We start from the raw sequence: 18,133 nt of genomic DNA, 5'->3' as shown, positions 1-18,133 counted from the left end.
GTAAATCTCTGAGCATTTCTGCCTGTAGAGTTCCTTCTGGCCACCTCATTTAAAAATCAAAAACTGAATAATCGAAAAGCATGCTAGTGCTTGGTATCCGTTCCGAATTGTAAGTGAACTTTTTTTTTTTAAAGTGCAAGAATCATCAACTGTGGAAACCCTTTAAGAGTTGACTATTGTTAATACTGCATCCTCCATCTCCCCAACATCTGAAAACAGTTCTGTCTTTGTCTCGACAGTTTTTGAATCACACTGAATCTAGATCACAGAAGCTTATTATGGATTTTGGGGGTAGGAGAACACATATAGGTATGAGGGTTTCTTTACATTGGACACACTTTGTTCTCTGCGATCGGCAGCTGGACTAATGAGCCACAGTCGGTGGGAGAATCATCAGATCTGTTGCCCCCCACGGGGATGCGAGTTGCAATGGCCGACATTTCTCCTGTTTGACTGTCTGCAGTAATCCCAGGTCGCTCTGAGGTCGGGTTCAGGTGGCTGTCTGGGATAGTCCCTTTGCCACAGAAGAGCTGCATGAGGCACTTCCTGAACTGGACAGAAAACAAGAGAATTAGGAGCAGTCAGCTAAAATAATAATTTTGCACTTACATTGTTTTAGGGGTTATGTTTCCGTACCTGAAAAATGTCTGTAAAAGAATAATGCAAGATTTCGGGAAAAACTCTAATGACAAAACATTCAGATTATAGTTTAGCATAGTTTGGAGGCAGGGGAAAAGCTAGCCAGCATTGAGGTAGGAGGAAAGCTAGCCTAGCTCTCTCTTGAAAATACAACTACCAACACTTACTCTAGGAATCAATTATTAACAAACAGAAAAAATAAGAGATGGAAGTGGCAAGGCCTGTCAAAAGCTGTTCTTCACATAGCCCTTTTCACCCAGTCCTCACTAATAGCCACAGAATCATTGGTTTCCACTTAGCTTTACATTTAAAACACTCATTGATCGTTTTTCAGAGTGGACCTCACACCCTCATGCCCCAGGGAGAACTCGTGATTCCTGACCCTTAATGACCTGTCTAATTTAACACGCAAGCCTCCTAACTGCTCCCCTCAAATCAGTAATGCTTTCAAAGAGTGGCAGTAAAACCTCTGATCTCATGAAAAAAGTGTGTATGGCTTTGTTCACTCTGGGACCCTAAATGAGCTGTTAAACCTCTTACACCAAGGACTTCTGCTGGTCTGCTAGCCGTCCCCACCCCATGCCTCGTCACCATGGGTGCTCGGGCTTTTAGCTGCACTGCTCCCAGACTCTGGAACTCCCTCCCCTCGCACATCCGACAGTCAGACGCAATCACCATATTCAAATCCCAATTAAAAACCCACCTGTTCAAATCTGCCTACTCACTGTAGTGCTCCCCATTATATGTGTCATTTGTGTCCACTTGATTGTCTCATCCATGATTTCCTGTTTGTGTTTTTATCATGTGCTGTTGCCTATTAGCGTTTTATTTTTTAACAAATTGTATGGTGTCCTTGGGTGTCATGGAAGGCACCTAAAATAAAATGTATTATTATTATTATTATTGTATAAATCCCACCAACATTGAAAAATATAGCTTTTAATACACTACCATTCAGGGAATATGGTAATTATATGTCACCCCAAAGGCAACAGGAATAACAGGAAACACACAATAATTCACTCTGCAACAGTTTCAACTGATTCTAGATTGTCACAGGAATGGCGACACCAGTTTCAATCATACGCCTGCATTATTTACTTAATCACTGCTATGCTGACCACATCATCATACCTAAACAGCAGAATAGGTGGTTAGCGATGACTCCCAAATTGACATATAACAGTCTGAGCTAAAATGGGAAAAGGCTAGCAGGGTGGCAGTTTTAAACATGTGACCATTGTATTCTAAGTTTAGAATTGTTTTTACTTGGATAGGTTAGAATAGGATCGGGGTTTGGCCTTTAAAAAGAGTACGTTTGATTCTTACTTTAGCACGCGTTGTAGTCACATAGAGTGTGACCTATTTACGTACAAACTTTTCTACTTTCTCCATTGATTCAGACATAACAACTACCGCCACTAGAGGTTTCTGACTAACAAAAACATAAATACGGGCCGTAATACGCTGCTTGAACAGAAATCTATATGCCTGTGGCTGTTTTTTCCCCCGTTTTTTTGGGTGATGAATGATGATAGCTTGGTAGCCCCCAGTGTTGGGAATGCACTTTTGTTCTGGGCATGGGCAAGTGTAAGCTCAGCATTCAGAATGATACTCTGCGATTTTGTCCAAATCCTTTCCCTATGCAACCTTAAGTCGGCCTTCATTTTTTTTTATCTTTGACTAAATAAAGCATGAAAAGATTAAAAAAGAATGCTGGGGAAAAAGCTTTTACTACGAAAAATAGGCCAGCCGTCGTTAGCACAGCATATGAAATGTACAGCAGAGTGGCACAGTGGAAACATTGAATTAAACCTTGGGTTACTGTCAGGCACTACATTCCTGTGGGATCATGCACATTCTGTTGATGCTGCAACCTGCTGCTGGGTGAAAGTAATGAAAAAGATTTGGTATCAATTCTGCCTTCAAGCTGCCTTCACATGATACGCAATTTGCTCTCTGCTCACTGTGAGGTGGGCGCAGATCTAGTTAGTTTTGTTTCTATGGTTACCTCCTTTGCTAGCTTGTGCCGCCTTATGCTGTTAGCTAAATGGTTGTGCGACGGATGGTCAGTGCCAATCGATTTCAGAATTTAAATAATTTGGACTTTGAGCACAGCGATCAGCAACCATTTTTAGTAACATGTCATTTTTTTTGATTGAGGCAGAAAACTAAATATTGTACGATTAACTATGCAAAGAGTACAGAGTGCTTATGTGATAACTTTTCATTTTGTGAAAAATATCAAAGTACACAGGCATTGATGTTGTAAGGACATTATCCCATAGGTGTTCCACCGCCACGGTCATGGTGCATTTCTGCATTGCAGGTTTGGGATATTAATGGGGCTGTAAATATTTCCGATTTCAGTTCTTTCACTTCCAAGCAGCTTTAATTATTGCACAGCTACATAATAACAGTGCTCTTTTTTCTTTTTGTTGGCCTGCATTCCAGCAATATGTCAGCCATTTGTTACATGCTAGCTTATTTGCTTGATTACCTATATAATCTGAAAAATATGTGAGCGTGAAAATTCCAATGATGATCATGGTTGCTATGTAATGCTAGGAGTTTCACAAACTCAACCTAGGGCAGCGAGAGGATAATAAAGTACACTTTCTCACATTTGACCATTCAAATTTCCCCTTCCACATCAAAGCACTGTTTCCTATCTATCCAACCTTAGTGTTATGTAATGTGCGTTATGTGTCATATGTGACCTTTTGACCTCCTAGAGATTCCAAGAGGCTGCCTCCCTAAGTATAAAATGCTGCTTAAGTAGCACCCGACATGCATTATGGGAATCCCTTGAGAATCTGGTTGGCCTCACACTGTTATATAACTCGGAACGGAGAGCGATGTTGCAATCAAGCACTGGAAGTTGGCTGGCTTCAATAGGCACAATAAGTGTAGAAGAGCAACAGTTTGGCTGAAGCTGCATAGGCGTCCTTATTAACATCCAGTCAATGTCTTATTGGAGACACTATATGATGTTTGTCAACAGTGAGTGCAGCCCAAAAGTAGGGCAATCTGATGGACATGTGGAATGCATTCATCTCCCTGAAAGGAATGTCTGTTCTAGACATCGTGCCAGGCACATATAGTAGGACTTCCATATCCCTATCTGAAAATAGAACACTTTAAATTGCATGCTAGGCATAAATGGTGATGGAATGGACAGTTTTAATTAGGGATGCACCGAATATTCGGCCACCGAAAATTATCGGCCGAAAATGGTTAAAAATGCCCTTTCGGCTTTCGGCCGAAAGGGTTTTAGCACCGAAAAAATATCACCGAATGTCAGAACAGGCTTACGTTGGTAACCTAACGTATTAAATAATCTGATGACAGACTGTAAACAGAATAGCTGAAATGTTAACAAAATAAATAACTCAGTTTCCTCTAATCATTAACCCATGTTTGTATCATGGAGTTAACTCCGTGTGTTGCTGCTAGCATACATAACACCTGACGTGGAAACGTTACTCGTGGATGGAGCTACAGAGCTGCTAGAAAGACGGTCGAACCCGGTACATTCCTCCGTCTGCATGCGGTGCACTTTTGCTAAATGTTTAGACAAATTGCTCGTGCTTACATGCTAAACTCTTATTGCACTTATGGTAACAAGTATTCTCCACATCGAGACGGGTAAAGTTTAACCACACCTCGGAGCGCGTTCTCTCCGCCATCTCCGCAGTGTGCTCCGCTGCATGTAGCAGCTGCGTGTGTGTAAACTGCCCCGCCCCCTCGCACACAGACGGGGGAGAGAGATCTCGTCTGATCGAAAATACATCATAGACGCATTTGTTGTCTTTGCATATTAGAAACGAGTTGGCGACACTAAGACTGCGATATAATGTTTTTTAGCAATAATACATGACATATATAAATGTACTGTATGCATTCAAAAGTGCTGAATAAATGTTTTATGGACCCATAATAGTGATTATTATTTAAGTTAAGTTTTGCCATAATCATGTCTATTTCCATAATCAGGTAGCTGAACAACATTGGTAAAACATGTATACATTATATATATATATATATATATATATTTCTATTAATCATTTTCGGCCTTTCGGCATTCGGTTTTCGGCCAACTGTTTCCTATTTTCGGTTTCGGCCAAGAATTTCCCATTCGGTGCACCCCTAGTTTTAATGTTGCGCTGGCTGGACTAAAATAAGCTATTAAAAACATAAGACCTGTCATGTAGAATAAACACTTGCAAAGACAATGGAGCCCTGTGAGAACATGGCAGGGTACATGTTTACATGAAAAGGTCGTACTAAAGAACTTCAGCTTCACATGAAGTTAAAATGTAGCTTCACATGATGATATATATTTAAAAAAAAGGAGAGGCCAACATGCAGTGTAAGGTAAAGAAAACCAATGTGACAAGAGTTAATTGGACACCGCATGCTCATGTTTACCGGAGATACTAAAAGAAGTAAAGTTGGTGAGTCCAGCTTTCCACAAGCAGTCAGCCCTTCGGGGCATCAGTGTTTTGAGACAGTTCAGTCCATTTAAGGTGAAGAGGAGGATACAACTGTCCCACTCTGTTGATCCTGATAAATACAGCATTCACATAACAGCCATAGACTCCTGAGACAGGGCACTTGCATGCATTCTGTTCTGAGTCCTGAAGTCTTGTAAAACACACATCCTGGTGCCTTTCTAGGCATGTAACAGACATATATTTTTGCCAACAGAAAAAATATATCTTTTGAATAATGGGGTTTGCAGCAAACATGTTTTATGGCAGTAAGGACGTTTAACATATATAAGGATATATTGTTTTGTTCCCAATAAAACAAATTATTTTCTTCGTAAGAATTCATTTAGAGTCTAAAATAGATTACCTTGACTTTTAAGAAGTATTTTCCAATTAAAAGCCTTTCAAGATATACCCATGTCAATCTTGTGGGAAGGTGGTTCTATTTTCCATGCTTCATAAAACCCAGTGTGTCTCACTTACACTAGGAAGGAGCTAGACAGCACCATGTAAATGCCATGAAGAACTGCCATAGATGGCTAACGTATTTTTTAACAGAGCCACGCATGGACAATTGTACTCTCTGGATTTCATGTTTCATTTATTAATACACCATGCATTATTGAGAGACAAGCTAACACCCAACAACAACAGAAACAAAACGTCTCAGTATTCTGCAGCAGCTTTCATCTACTACACACTCCACTAGGGAAAGAGGAATGGACTTTCCCTTTACATTGCTTATGGACACTGCGAAAAATACTCAAATAAACTAAGCAAACATGATCGAAATGTCAGAGTTAGGTAGTATTTGTTTCTGACATTTCAACTCTCAGTTACCTGTTTGTTCATGAAGACATAGATGACTGGGTTGTAGACAGCAGCTGTCTTGGAAAAGAAGGCAGGGATGGCAGCCATCCTGGGGTCAATATGGATGGTTGGACACGCTGTGACCAGGATGGAGAAGGCTGCGTACGGCGTCCAGCCCACCATGAAGGCCACGATCATCATCACCACCATGCGGGTCACCTGCCTCTCAGGCTTCCTGGCAGTGGCCAGACGACCATGAGACACCTGGGGGAACAGAACCACGAGAAGCTATATGTCACTGTAATTAAGACAGTCTAGAGGGGAGAAAAGTACTGATTTAAAAGCTGATACTTGTACCAAATTGTTTTATTTTATTATGCCAATAACTGAATTATCCAACTCAAATGTAATATTATTATATTTGGCCTTTGAAACAACTCTGAGGCTACTATTTCTTACACTTTCAACAAGTTTCGGTTTTAAAGACAGGTCACCATCTATTCATATTCAATGATATGGAATCCACTATTTTGTTGTGGGAGCAATCTCTGGCGCAACTACGTGCTGTCATGGAATTTCGCAAGGTATCAAAATGATGTCATCACGCTGCAGGCTCCTGATGACGCAATATACAGAACCCCTGGGTTCTGCGCTGCAAAAAGAACGAATGCTTCAGCTATTTTATTACCATTTCAACAGGACCATACCAACAGTAATCGCCTGTCGGAGGTCTGTATAAATAGTGTTCCACAGGGAACTATGAATTTGGCTTTTAAAAAAAATTCTGCGCAGCTTGATTGTGACTGAAGTCAGGCTTTATTAACCTTTACAGCTTCTTAATGTACTGTGAGTGCATTTACAGAAAGTAACAACACATGTGCAGCTGCCAATGAAATGGGAATTTGCTCATTTTTAGTGCAACCTTTTATGAAATAGTTGTGATGTCAAACTTAAAAGTTCTTAAGTGTTGCCCCTTTATGCATGAACAATGACAATGTAAGTCATTCTAGTTTAAGGGTTGGAGTTGAAAACAAACATCTCAAATGTGTCTCTTTATCGAGTAACAAATATCATCTGCAGCTTTATTTCAAAGCCAGTGTATTCACATTGACCATGGGGGTAAACAGGACTGGCCAACATTAACTGATGTTTCTAGGGTTAAAGGGGCCCTGTTTAGCTTTTGGGGGGTGTTCCCTGTAGTGTGTTATATACGTTTTTGTGCATGTCAATGGTCTGCAAAGCAGAAATCCAGACGGAGTCTCTCAATCACAACAGATCCGGCCAGTTAACCAATCAGAGAAGAATGGGCTCTCTTTTCCAGTGTAGGGAGTAACGTATAATATAATAATAAAGTAGCCTATAATACATCTCCCCATCGACTTACATTGGAAAAGTGTAAATCAGCGTTTCAACGCGGCTGAATCGGTTAATCCATAGGTTGATAATGTTTCTGTGGAATAATTTTTTTAATTTATAATCCATAATTCCATTTTTATTTAAAAATCAGAGAGTAAAAGTTAGCTGCTAATGGTAGCCACCAGAGTTATCACAGCTTCCGGTTTTGGCTATGCGTCAGTCTCACACACAAACATTACCAAATAAGGAGTATGTGGGAGTTCCCCTCGATTCAGCTCTGACGGTTAGAAAGAGATGTCAATCAGCAAAATCGAGCAAGGGGGGCCAGAGATAGGTCAAATCCACCCAGATGACCCCAGAAGTGTTTTTTTTGGTGCTAAATCTCTCTAAAAAGGTCAAATGTCACTTGTTTTGCATCAATCTTGATACAGGGTACTTATTATATGTTATAGTTTGGATTCCTAAAGCTTTTAGTCTACCATCCCATCATTCAAGGGTGGTTTTCACTATAAGTAACTTCTTTTTTTTGGACGGACACAATCATTTACATTTTTTTACTGTGTTCAATCTGAATTTATTTAAAAAATAAAAACATCTATATTGATTCTGACACTTCTACATCCAACTCACAGGTGTAACCTTGCTTTGAGAAAAAGGATTATTAATGTAACCCTTTTAGAATGGAAGATATGGTCATTTGTTCTGGGAATAAGCACACTACTGGGGGCTGATTTCTTCCACGCTCCCCTCTGGTCTCTGCTGCTGACTTCAATTCTTCAGGCACTCACATTTTCAAACTAAAGCAATTTACCTGAATATACCCTATGGCACATATTTGGTAATATTAGCATAATTAAGTTGGTTTATAATTTGACAATTTGAATGCATTTCACAAAAGACCTCAACATGAATGAAAGTCTGAGCAGCATTTATAAACTAATGATTTCCATTTGTGTCGTGTTAGAACTCATACGTACCTTCTTGAGCTTCTGCAGGAGCTTTCCATAGCAGAAGAATATAACTCCAAGAGGAAGAATGAAGCAGGTGGCGAAGAAAGTGATGATGTAGCTGTGATCTATCATGTTGGTGGAATACCTGTGCAGAGACGGAGAACAAAGATGTTAACATTCAGATTGTGCTTCGGATATCAGTCAACAAATAGTTACATGTAGTGAATAGAGCAACGATTATTCAATTTATAGATTAGTCAATAGCCAATGAAATAATCTAGGAAATCGTTGATGGAATAATTGTTGGTTGCAGCTATAGCCTCACTTAGTGACCTATAAATAAAAATAGATATGGATGGATCAATAGAAGGGTGCAGACAGACAGCAAACAACCAAACCTTTTGTTTGACAACACTGTGTGTCTCTTTTAAGAACCAAATCCCAGCTATGAGCTGTCTGTGAAAATAGTTTGACATTCAGAGGCTTTTATCTGTCTGGAAAAAAAGATTACAGTTTGCACCTAATTTGATCTTCAATTGAAAGGGACATTTCAAAGATGAAACAAATATCTGGGACACAATCAGGGTGCCCAGCAATTTAGTCTAATTATGTAATTTACATGAGATTACCTAAGGAAACAAGCTCTAGATGAAAGTGTAAGGAACTACCTGGAAATGTGCGTGTGTGTGTGTGTGTGTGTGTGTTTTGTGTGCCTGCATCTTAGTCATCGTAGAACCAGGGAAGTGTGGCCTGCACATGTTTGTGATGGATGGATTCACACCTCAGACCTCATGAATTTATTATCATGTGCAAAATAGTACTTCATGATGCATGGAGATTTGCGAGACTGTCCAAATAACAAACAAAATAATTCAGGCACGTGGCCAGGGCTATGCTGTGGTTAAAAAACGATTTGTCAGGTATAACTGCGCAAAATAATCCTGAATATTCAGGAAACCTGCCAATAATTGGGGAAGTGTTGTAAAGTAAAGAAAATGTAATCAAGTACTGTACTTAGGTACAATTTGAGAGAGTTGTACTTTACTTGAGTATTTAAATGTTTTGCTACTTTGTACTTCTACCCCACTTTAATTCAGAGGTAAATGGTGTACTTTTCCTCCACTACATGTATTTAATACCTTTAGTTACTTTACAGATCTGGATGAATGATGTGAAATATAATCAAGTGTTAAATCAGACTTTAGTTCCACCTGGAGTAAATCCACAAGCTACCCTGCAGTATACAAAGTACTTCAAACTAGCTGCACCTTCACCAGCTTTGAGAACACTTTCATGATCAATCATTGTATCCTGAGATAAAAAGACGAGCATAAACGAGGCTTTTGGAATACATCAGGCTGTGCATGTGGCCGCAATTAGTACCTCGAACACCTGCGGTGTCTCGCTCCTGCTGTTTACAAGATGTTTTCTGACACATGCAGCATGCAGTCAGGGTGGAGCAGGTCATCTATGTGATGGGGGTTTCCTTATGTGATCTGTTAATTGCTTCATCTGAGAAATGGTTTCCTCACTGGACTTGAGGAGACTCTGAGCCCTCTATATTCACATCTTTGATCAATGCACCTAAATATAATTATTCAGATAGCACCCTGAGCTCAAATCCAACCTGTGTCTTGACTTTTCCCATAAGACTCTTTCACACAGTTTCAGATAATACATCTGTCGCAGTATGATAGATATGAGCCACAGGGCAGGTGGAAAGACAATCTGTATCTCCTTGTGTGCCAGGTGTGTATGTATGTGGAACCTTAGCAAAAGGTTCAAATCTGGTTTGGTTAAAAGAGTCTCAAGATGAAGCTCGTGGAGCGGATTAGGAGTTTGTTTGTTCATATTTTTCTACTAAGAATGGGTCAAATGTTGTGTATCGTAAAGGTGTCACTTGTATTGGGGAACCCACAGAGAATGGTCATCCAACACTGTAGTTCCCCCCTGTTTTATGGTCGTTTCAGCCTCTTTTACGTTCTTATTGTAATGTTACAGGCTCAACTCCACTTAGATATGAAGTGATCAACCCCAAAACATCTACCGTTCAAGCTGGGATAAATCTATCTGCGATTAGCAGTGTGCTCATTGGATGGTCCACCTCTAAAATACAGAGTCGCTCAGTAACTGCAGAGAGACAGCGGTGGAAAACAGAGTGTAGATCTATGAGTGCAACCACTGCAAGATGAGGTGGAAACAAGCTAGCTCAAAGCTAAGCTAACGTAGCTAAGACCAGCCCACTACAATGACTACTGGCCAAAATCCAGGTGTAGTAAAATAAAATGGACTAAATAAGTCTGAGATTCACCCAGCATTGCCAGCAACAGGAATTCTGAGATTGCTGTGACCTCATCAATGCAGCCACAACAACTCAGATCAAGTAATTTATGCATTTAACAGGACGGCATCTTGTCTTTATTATAATGGTGATGAACTGTTTCAAACAGACTCAATCTATATTGTAGTTGGTGGTTATTAAAACCAATCATACTTCAGATCTGTCCACATTCCCTGCAGGGGATACCCTGGTCTCTATTTTGCACAAACATTCACAGAAGCTGCAAAGCCATCCCCTGCCCCCACTTTTGACATTACAGCGGCTTCTCCTGTCAACCTACTCCCAGCTGATTTAAAGGCTAAAATCAATAGAAAAACAGTTAACGTGTGCGGGTATGAAGCTCCAGCAGCCTGCAGGACTGTTTGCCTGCAGGGACTGCCACACGATTAGAGATGCAGGAGAACCACACTAACCAAAAGGAATGAGGATCATCACCCATCATAGCAGTCATCCTTTAGCGCGATGTTGCACCTGCAGCAGTGTCCACTTTTAGTTCATGTCTGAGCTTTGCCCTTTTTTTGTCATCTAAAATCTATATTAGAGGTAGTGATTATGTAAATGTATAATTGATAATCAGTTGTATTGATCTATGGATACAAGCTAGGTGGCATAGTGTATCCCACTTCTGCATATAGTAACTTCTAAGGCAATTATTATGTAGACTAAAGGGGTTCTTGTCATGATCGGTTCTGTGTGGTATTTAGAAAATGGTTCTCCTCCTGTGGCATCTCTGTTTTGTTGTCCATTCTTCCTGTCTCTGTATTTGGATTATTCCTCATGTTCGCTTTGGATGTGCTGCCCATGATCCCTGTGCCCTCCCGGTTTGTTCCTCTTTGTGGCTTTTGTTTAAACAAACTGCTCCCTTAGTTTTCTGCTAACATGTGCTTATACCTACGTCTCTGCTTTACTGCCTGCCAATCCTGTGACTGTTATTTAATTCTAAATTCTTTGCACTTACGTTTCAGTTGAAATCTGAACCTTAGAGTTCCTTGTGCTGCCCCCTAGTGGTCGAAGGTTTAAAGTTTAATTCTAATGTAAAACCTGATTTCTGAATACATGTCTGGTGTGTTAAAATAATGTTTGAAAAGTCATACAAGAACATGTTATTGCAGAAAGAATATCAGTATTCAGTTTTCATTGGGCCCAGTAACTATGACATTGCAAGATAAAGCGTCTATGATGTGGGTTAGGGGAGATTTAGGAGAATTGACACTTTACTACAGCTGTTTACAGAGATGATCAGGGACGTGCACAGACCTTTTGGGAGGCGGGAGCTCAAGTGAGAAAAAGGGCACTTCCCATAATCACTTAGAAAAAAAATGCTTTAAAACAAAAAGTGAAATATAGTTGCACATCTCTGACTTACTGACCAATTTATTTTAATACCCTCACACTCACGCAATTGTTTAATACTCAACAGAATTCTACAAAATAGTCAGTTAACACAGAGACAATGGTCTTCTTTAGTATTCACTACGCACAAGAGCAGACAACAAACTAGTACAATTAATAGTTATTAAATGAGCAGCCAACAATACAAATTATGAAGTTACTGTTTAAGGACATTACAGGCAAAAAGATCGTTTTTTCACGAACTTGAAGAAAACTTCCAAAAAACACATAAATGCTGTTTGTTTTACTACCATGTCTGAATTCATCTATAGATTTAAAGATCTGCATATTTAAACATAACATTTCAGGGGGAAATGCTGACTTGACGTAAGTAACTATCTGGGGAAGTTTTGAGGTGCATATCACTGATATGTTTTTAGTTTGATCCTGTTCACCTGCAATGCCTTGGTCACTGCATGCAAATTAGCGCATTTTAATTATGATATGAGATAAGATAGTACTTTATTACTAGTGTACTAGTTAAAGCCTAATTTGCATATGAATGTGGCGATTGTGATGATGTTATTAGATACACATTTTACTGTATTCACCTTTAGTGTATGTCTCCCCTTAAGTACAGCATAGGCTACATTAGCCATGATAAATTGCCTTAGCTAAACCTTGAGCTAACTTATCCATTAGCTAGTAGCCTACCTAACTTAATTTGTTTTTGTCTTTTGGCTAATTAGCTATAAACTCGAGGCACTGGCAGTTTAGTAATTTATTCATCACCACTCACCTTCAGACAAGCCAGAAAAAGCCGGCATGACATGGGACAGTAAAGTGGGACTGCTACATGTCTGTCAGAAGTGACTGCCGATGTCCACACCAATGTGCGCGAGACGTGGAGGGAGGGTAGAGAGAGAGAGCATCGGAACTTCACAGTCTAATCTCCTGACCTGATATATATTTATTTTTATTCAATCAATATCTTTTTGGAAAGGGAAACTGTCCACAAACAGCAGTAGATATATATATATATTCATTTATTTAAAAAAAGGGCACTTTCTCTGGAGGAAGAAAAAGTGCAGGGGCTCAAGCCCACTTTGATGTCAATATGTGCACGTGCACGTGCCTGGAGATGATCAAATGCTAATTGCTCACCAGTCAGGCTCACACGTGGTTCCGATCTTGCTGATAGTGTATCTGTTCCAGCCCAGCACAGGAGGGAAGGTGCAGAGGAAGGAGAAGGTCCAGACGAACAGCAGCCCCAGCATGGCGTGCTTCCCTTGCAGACGGATGTTCCCCAGAGGCCGGCAGATCACGAAGAACCGTTCGAAGGACAGAACGGTGAGGGACCACAGGGCCACGATCCCTGAAGTAGCAGGAGAGGTCAGTGCTCAGCAGCCACAATCACAAACCATCTGATCGGTTTGCTACAGTTATAAGCATCACAATATTAGAGCGTGTGTATCAGTTTTCACGATACTTGAGTTTCAATTTGCTATGATCTGCCTTCTGGGTTGGGATGTCATCTGTTACTCCTTTTATTTTATTTAAAACATGTTTTTATTTTCTGTAGCCTACCTTTTTTTCAACACTTTTTAGTTTTTTCCACACCAAATAGTTTTGTATCTGTTTTCTTATAAATCTGAACATTTAAGTGTATTTTATTTTTGCTGCTTTTATAAAGCACTTTTATCACATGGATTTTTTAAATGATCTATAAATAATAATAATTTCCTAATGTTCCTAATGGTATCTCACTTCTCCACTGTACTATGCAGAGTGGTGGTACTGCTAATAGTTTAAGGATCCTTAGTGGGGCTATTATGCTGCCTCCTAATGGGCTAACTAAAGAAGACCCTAATTACAGTAATAAGTACCATAATACCATTAACACCACAACTTGAATGTTGTTTTGTAGCTTTGTGGTCAAAAGAACCTCAAAGAGAGTACTTTCCCTGAAAAACATCCATTGTGTCAAGTTCTATTCACAGGGTGTACAAGGATAGAAGAATCAAAACATACATTACAAATACTTTCATCTTGAATATTAATAAGGGCATTTATCCTACTAATTTCTTCACATATACATGTATCCTCCTAACACACACTTCTACACACAGGTGATAACAATGCAACCCAGCTGTCAATCACTGAAACTGCTGTCAAGAATGAAATTGAAGTGGCTTTCCACCCGAAGCCCCTTGAAGATGTAACGCTTCACTTCAGTGGACTATTGATTGACTTCCTCAATGATCATTTATCACGTCAGATGGTTCTTTTAGTGGCAGCATCTCATCCTACAGACAGAATAGGTTTAATGTTGATAGGCAGAGCCCCCTTTCCCTGTATTATTCATTTTGTAATCACTTAATAAAGCTTTTTTTATCTGTAATGAAGTGCATCGCTACACCCAAAACACCAGGATCCAAGAATGAGATCATATTGTGATTAGATCATATATCGAGATATCCCGATACACAATTATGTTGTATACATTGATTGTAAAAATCACATACTAAGCTGAATATCCATCTATAAAGAGTGTGCAGTATTTTCTTCATTTATTCAGCTTTATTGTTCAACTGCATACACCCAATAACTCTATTTTGCACAACAAATCTAAATATTGTCTTTCAACTACGTTTGTAGCTAAAGCTATTACTGAATGTTATATCTTTTTTGAAACTGCTAAATATATACATATAGTTATACAATTACCTATATATTGATTGTAAGACCTTGGACATGTACACATTCAAATGGTCAAGACAATGACATATTATTATTATTATTATTATTATTGTCTTGACGATTTTGAGTTTGTTAGTGGCAATGGGCAAAGTCTTTCCCCGGCGATATGAATTCAAATAACAAAACCCACTCTAATAAAGAACTGGCAAAAATCAATTTGTTATATTGTCACTCATTACATTTTATAGGGGGGGGGATAAAGGGATTTTATCATATTTTCAAAGGACCACAATCATAATATCTGAATATTCATCATACATTCAGATTTTTCTGATGATTACAAATGTGGCAGTTTGACAGTCGGTAATAAACACATCCTGTGTCTTCCTATTCTGCCAGACGTCCTAAAATAGGATTTCACAAACCTTATTAAATAAGGGCGCCTTTGTCAAATGAACCAAGTATTCTCTTTTCTCTTGATTTAATGTACTGCGGGCCACTTACCAGACGCAAGATCCCACTTTGAGAACCTGTAACCTTTCGAACTGAGCTTCAGTGGAGAAACACAAATCCACTGTCTAACATTAATGGTCACATGCTCGTAACCTTTATGACAAGTCATGTTAGAAGGCTCTGAACATGGCTTTGAATCCTGCCTTACAGACTCACACTGCGCCCTTTTAACTAAAAGTCTGTTGTATGCATGCTTACAAAATATCATGAAGGTTTTAAAAAGTCTACACCATGAGCTCATAATATCACAACTGTGACTTCTTTTGATTGATGCCTGAACTTGTTTTACAGCTTATACCAAGATTTGTACACATGAATGTCCACAATCCTTCCACTTGTGCTGCTATAATCCTCCATAATGCAGATAACACTTGCAAAGCGGCATTATGGAGGTGGAGATGTAAAGAAGCAGTATACTAGTTAGAATATATTGTAAAATAAATAAATCCATATTTATGTTTGTTCTGCTCCACTAAGTATAATATTATTAAGTCAAGGCGTACTCATTTCATGAATTTGAGCAAAGTTACTGACATTCTGGACTGATCCTCACTCAGTCAACTTTTTTCTTTTCTTTTTATAACAGCTGTAATGGAAATGATCTGTCACTTTCACTTTACCTCCCTGTCGGATGCCCTAATTTGTGAGCAGTTGTTGAAGTCACACAGATGGATGTGCCATGGAGCTGTTTTACACATATTTAAATACATTTAAAAACAGCTAATCAATTATTCAAACAGTTACGAGAGTTTTACAAGGCAGATCTACCATTAAAAAAATCCCAAACTTACCAAAATATGTAACAGCAAACCCTTCCAAGACACAAGCCCACTTCCCAAGGAAGAAATAACCCTTGGCGTTTGTCAGGAAACTTATTACTCCACCGATGAGCGACACCAGAAAGTCCGCGATGGCGAGGTTGACTATGATATAGTTGAGGGGCTTTCTCAGCTGTTTGTACTTGAACGTTACAAACATGACAATGAAGTTCTCGCTCAGAGAGAGCGAGGTGACCACGAACATGAGCACGGCCAGGACGGTGAAGTTCCAGGGCGCGATGCCCCGGACGGGCGCGTTAAAGGGGTCATCCACCGTGGAGAGCTCAGCCGCCACCGTGTAGGACACCGCGTTCACTGACAGACTCAGAGTATCCATTGTCCATGCCCAAGGTGGAGGCTTCTTGCTTGGTGACCCTTTAACAGAGAGAGGGGGACGGGGGGGGGGGGGACGGGGAGTCCTGTTTGTGTTCTTTTTCCTCACAACTTCATGTGGAGTCGCAGTAGTCTGCGTTAAACTCGCTGCTGTGGAGCATCACGCGCGCCCTGGGACTCTTCTTCGACAACGTTTTAGAGTTGCACACATTGGAGCACGAGTGAGAGAAGTCCTGCGTTGAGCTGTTGGGAAGCGTGTCTGTGTGTGAAGGCGGAGTGACGGTGTTTCAAGAGGCGGTGTCAGTCAGCAAGTGCATGAAGGACCGATCAGCGGCATTATGGAGCTCTTATATAGGCGGCTCGCGCATCACCGCTGCCCTCGCGCTGATGCCACGCGTCCACTTCACGTGCGCTTCTTGTGCGCGCTGCGGACACAGATGACAACAAAGTCTCCGAGCCTCCCGCTGCACCCGTTACAATCCCAGAGAGAGACATCTTTACATCCTCCAAACCAAAGGTGATAGAAGTAATTTGTTGTTGTACAGTTAGATCTTATTTTTGGGGAACTTTCAGATTCATGGTAACAGATGGGCTGACTTCAAACCGAAGAATTCAAACAATATTGAAGCTAATCAAAACTAATTGTGTAATTAGCAAATATGTGAATCTCTGTAATATATGAAACTGTATTTAAATTAGTTTGTTTTACTTATTTATTTTATGTCATGTGTGTGCAAGCCGTTAATAACTGCAATACAGGTGCATCTCAATAAATTAGAATATCGTGGAAAAGTTCATTTATTTCATTAGTTCAATTCTAAAAGTGAAACTCATATTATATGGATTCATTACACACAAAGAGAAATATTGAAAAGCTTTATTTGTTTTTAATCCTGATGATTACGGCTTACAGCTAATGAAAACCCAAAAATCAGTATCTCAGAAAATTAGAATATTACATAAAACTAATTTAAAAAAAAGATTTTTAATGCAGAAATGTTGGCCTTCTGAAAAGTATGTTCATGTGTTTGCACTCAGTACTTGGTTGGGCCTCCTTTTGCAGGAATTACTGCATCAATGCGGCGTGGCATGGAGGTGATCAGCCTGTGGCACTGCTGAGGTGTTATGGAAGCACAGGTTGCTTTGATAGCGGCCTTCAGCTCGTCTGCATTGTTGGGTCCCGTGGCTCTCATCTTCCTTTGACAATACCCCATATATTCTCTATACTATAGATAATCTATGGGGTATTTTATATATGTCTGTATGGTTTTATGTCTATATATGTATATACAGATGAGCCTAAGGGCTAATAGCTCATCTTCAGTCTGCTGATGTTTGCTATTGCCATTGCTGTGGTGGCAAAGTAAAAAGATAACAATTAAGGACAAGTGTGTGCTTTTTCAGCTCTTGACCTCGGTCACAGCCTTCTTTGCGCAAATGCCTTCTTCTTGAGCAGGGTTCGAGTTATAAACTGAGCTCTATGGGGTCTTTAAAACTAACGCACACACACACACACACACAAGCCATGGGCGTAGGAAGCATCCTCAATGTGGGTAGGACAATTTCACGGGGGGTGTGGGCAGGTGGTGGATCTCACCTCCTCTTGGGGGTCCGGGGGCTTGCTCCCCCAGGAAGATTTGTTTTTAAATGTTAAAGTTAAATGGATCTATCTGGTGCACTTTAAGAGCAAAGTTAGGGACTACATCTATGGATACATCTCTCAACAACACCCATGTGAAACAGTACTGTTTAGAACAGACTTACTTTTTCTTTATGCATATTTGACTAATCACTCCCCTTTTAAACTGTATTTTTGCTTTACTGTCCTATAGTATGAGTTGGAATTAT

At 39.9% G+C, this 18,133-nt stretch overlaps 1 protein-coding gene across 1 annotated transcript; it reads right to left on the bottom strand.

The window, feature by feature from the left end:
• Positions 1-323: 323 nt before the first annotated feature.
• Positions 324-16,292, bottom strand: valopa (vertebrate ancient long opsin a). The gene is made up of 5 exons (XM_034222874.1): positions 15,926-16,292; positions 13,086-13,296; positions 8,276-8,393; positions 5,973-6,206; positions 324-551 (listed from the first exon to the last, which is right to left on the bottom strand). Exons 1-5 carry the CDS (start codon positions 16,287-16,289, stop codon positions 324-326), a joined length of 1,155 nt encoding a protein of 384 aa, XP_034078765.1. The 5' UTR covers positions 16,290-16,292.
• Positions 16,293-18,133: the final 1,841 nt, after the last annotated feature.

This window comes from Gymnodraco acuticeps, unplaced genomic scaffold (assembly GCF_902827175.1).
Source record: "Gymnodraco acuticeps unplaced genomic scaffold, fGymAcu1.1, whole genome shotgun sequence".
Taxonomy (NCBI): domain Eukaryota; kingdom Metazoa; phylum Chordata; class Actinopteri; order Perciformes; family Bathydraconidae; genus Gymnodraco; species Gymnodraco acuticeps.
This window is presented reverse-complemented; position numbering and strand designations above follow the sequence as displayed.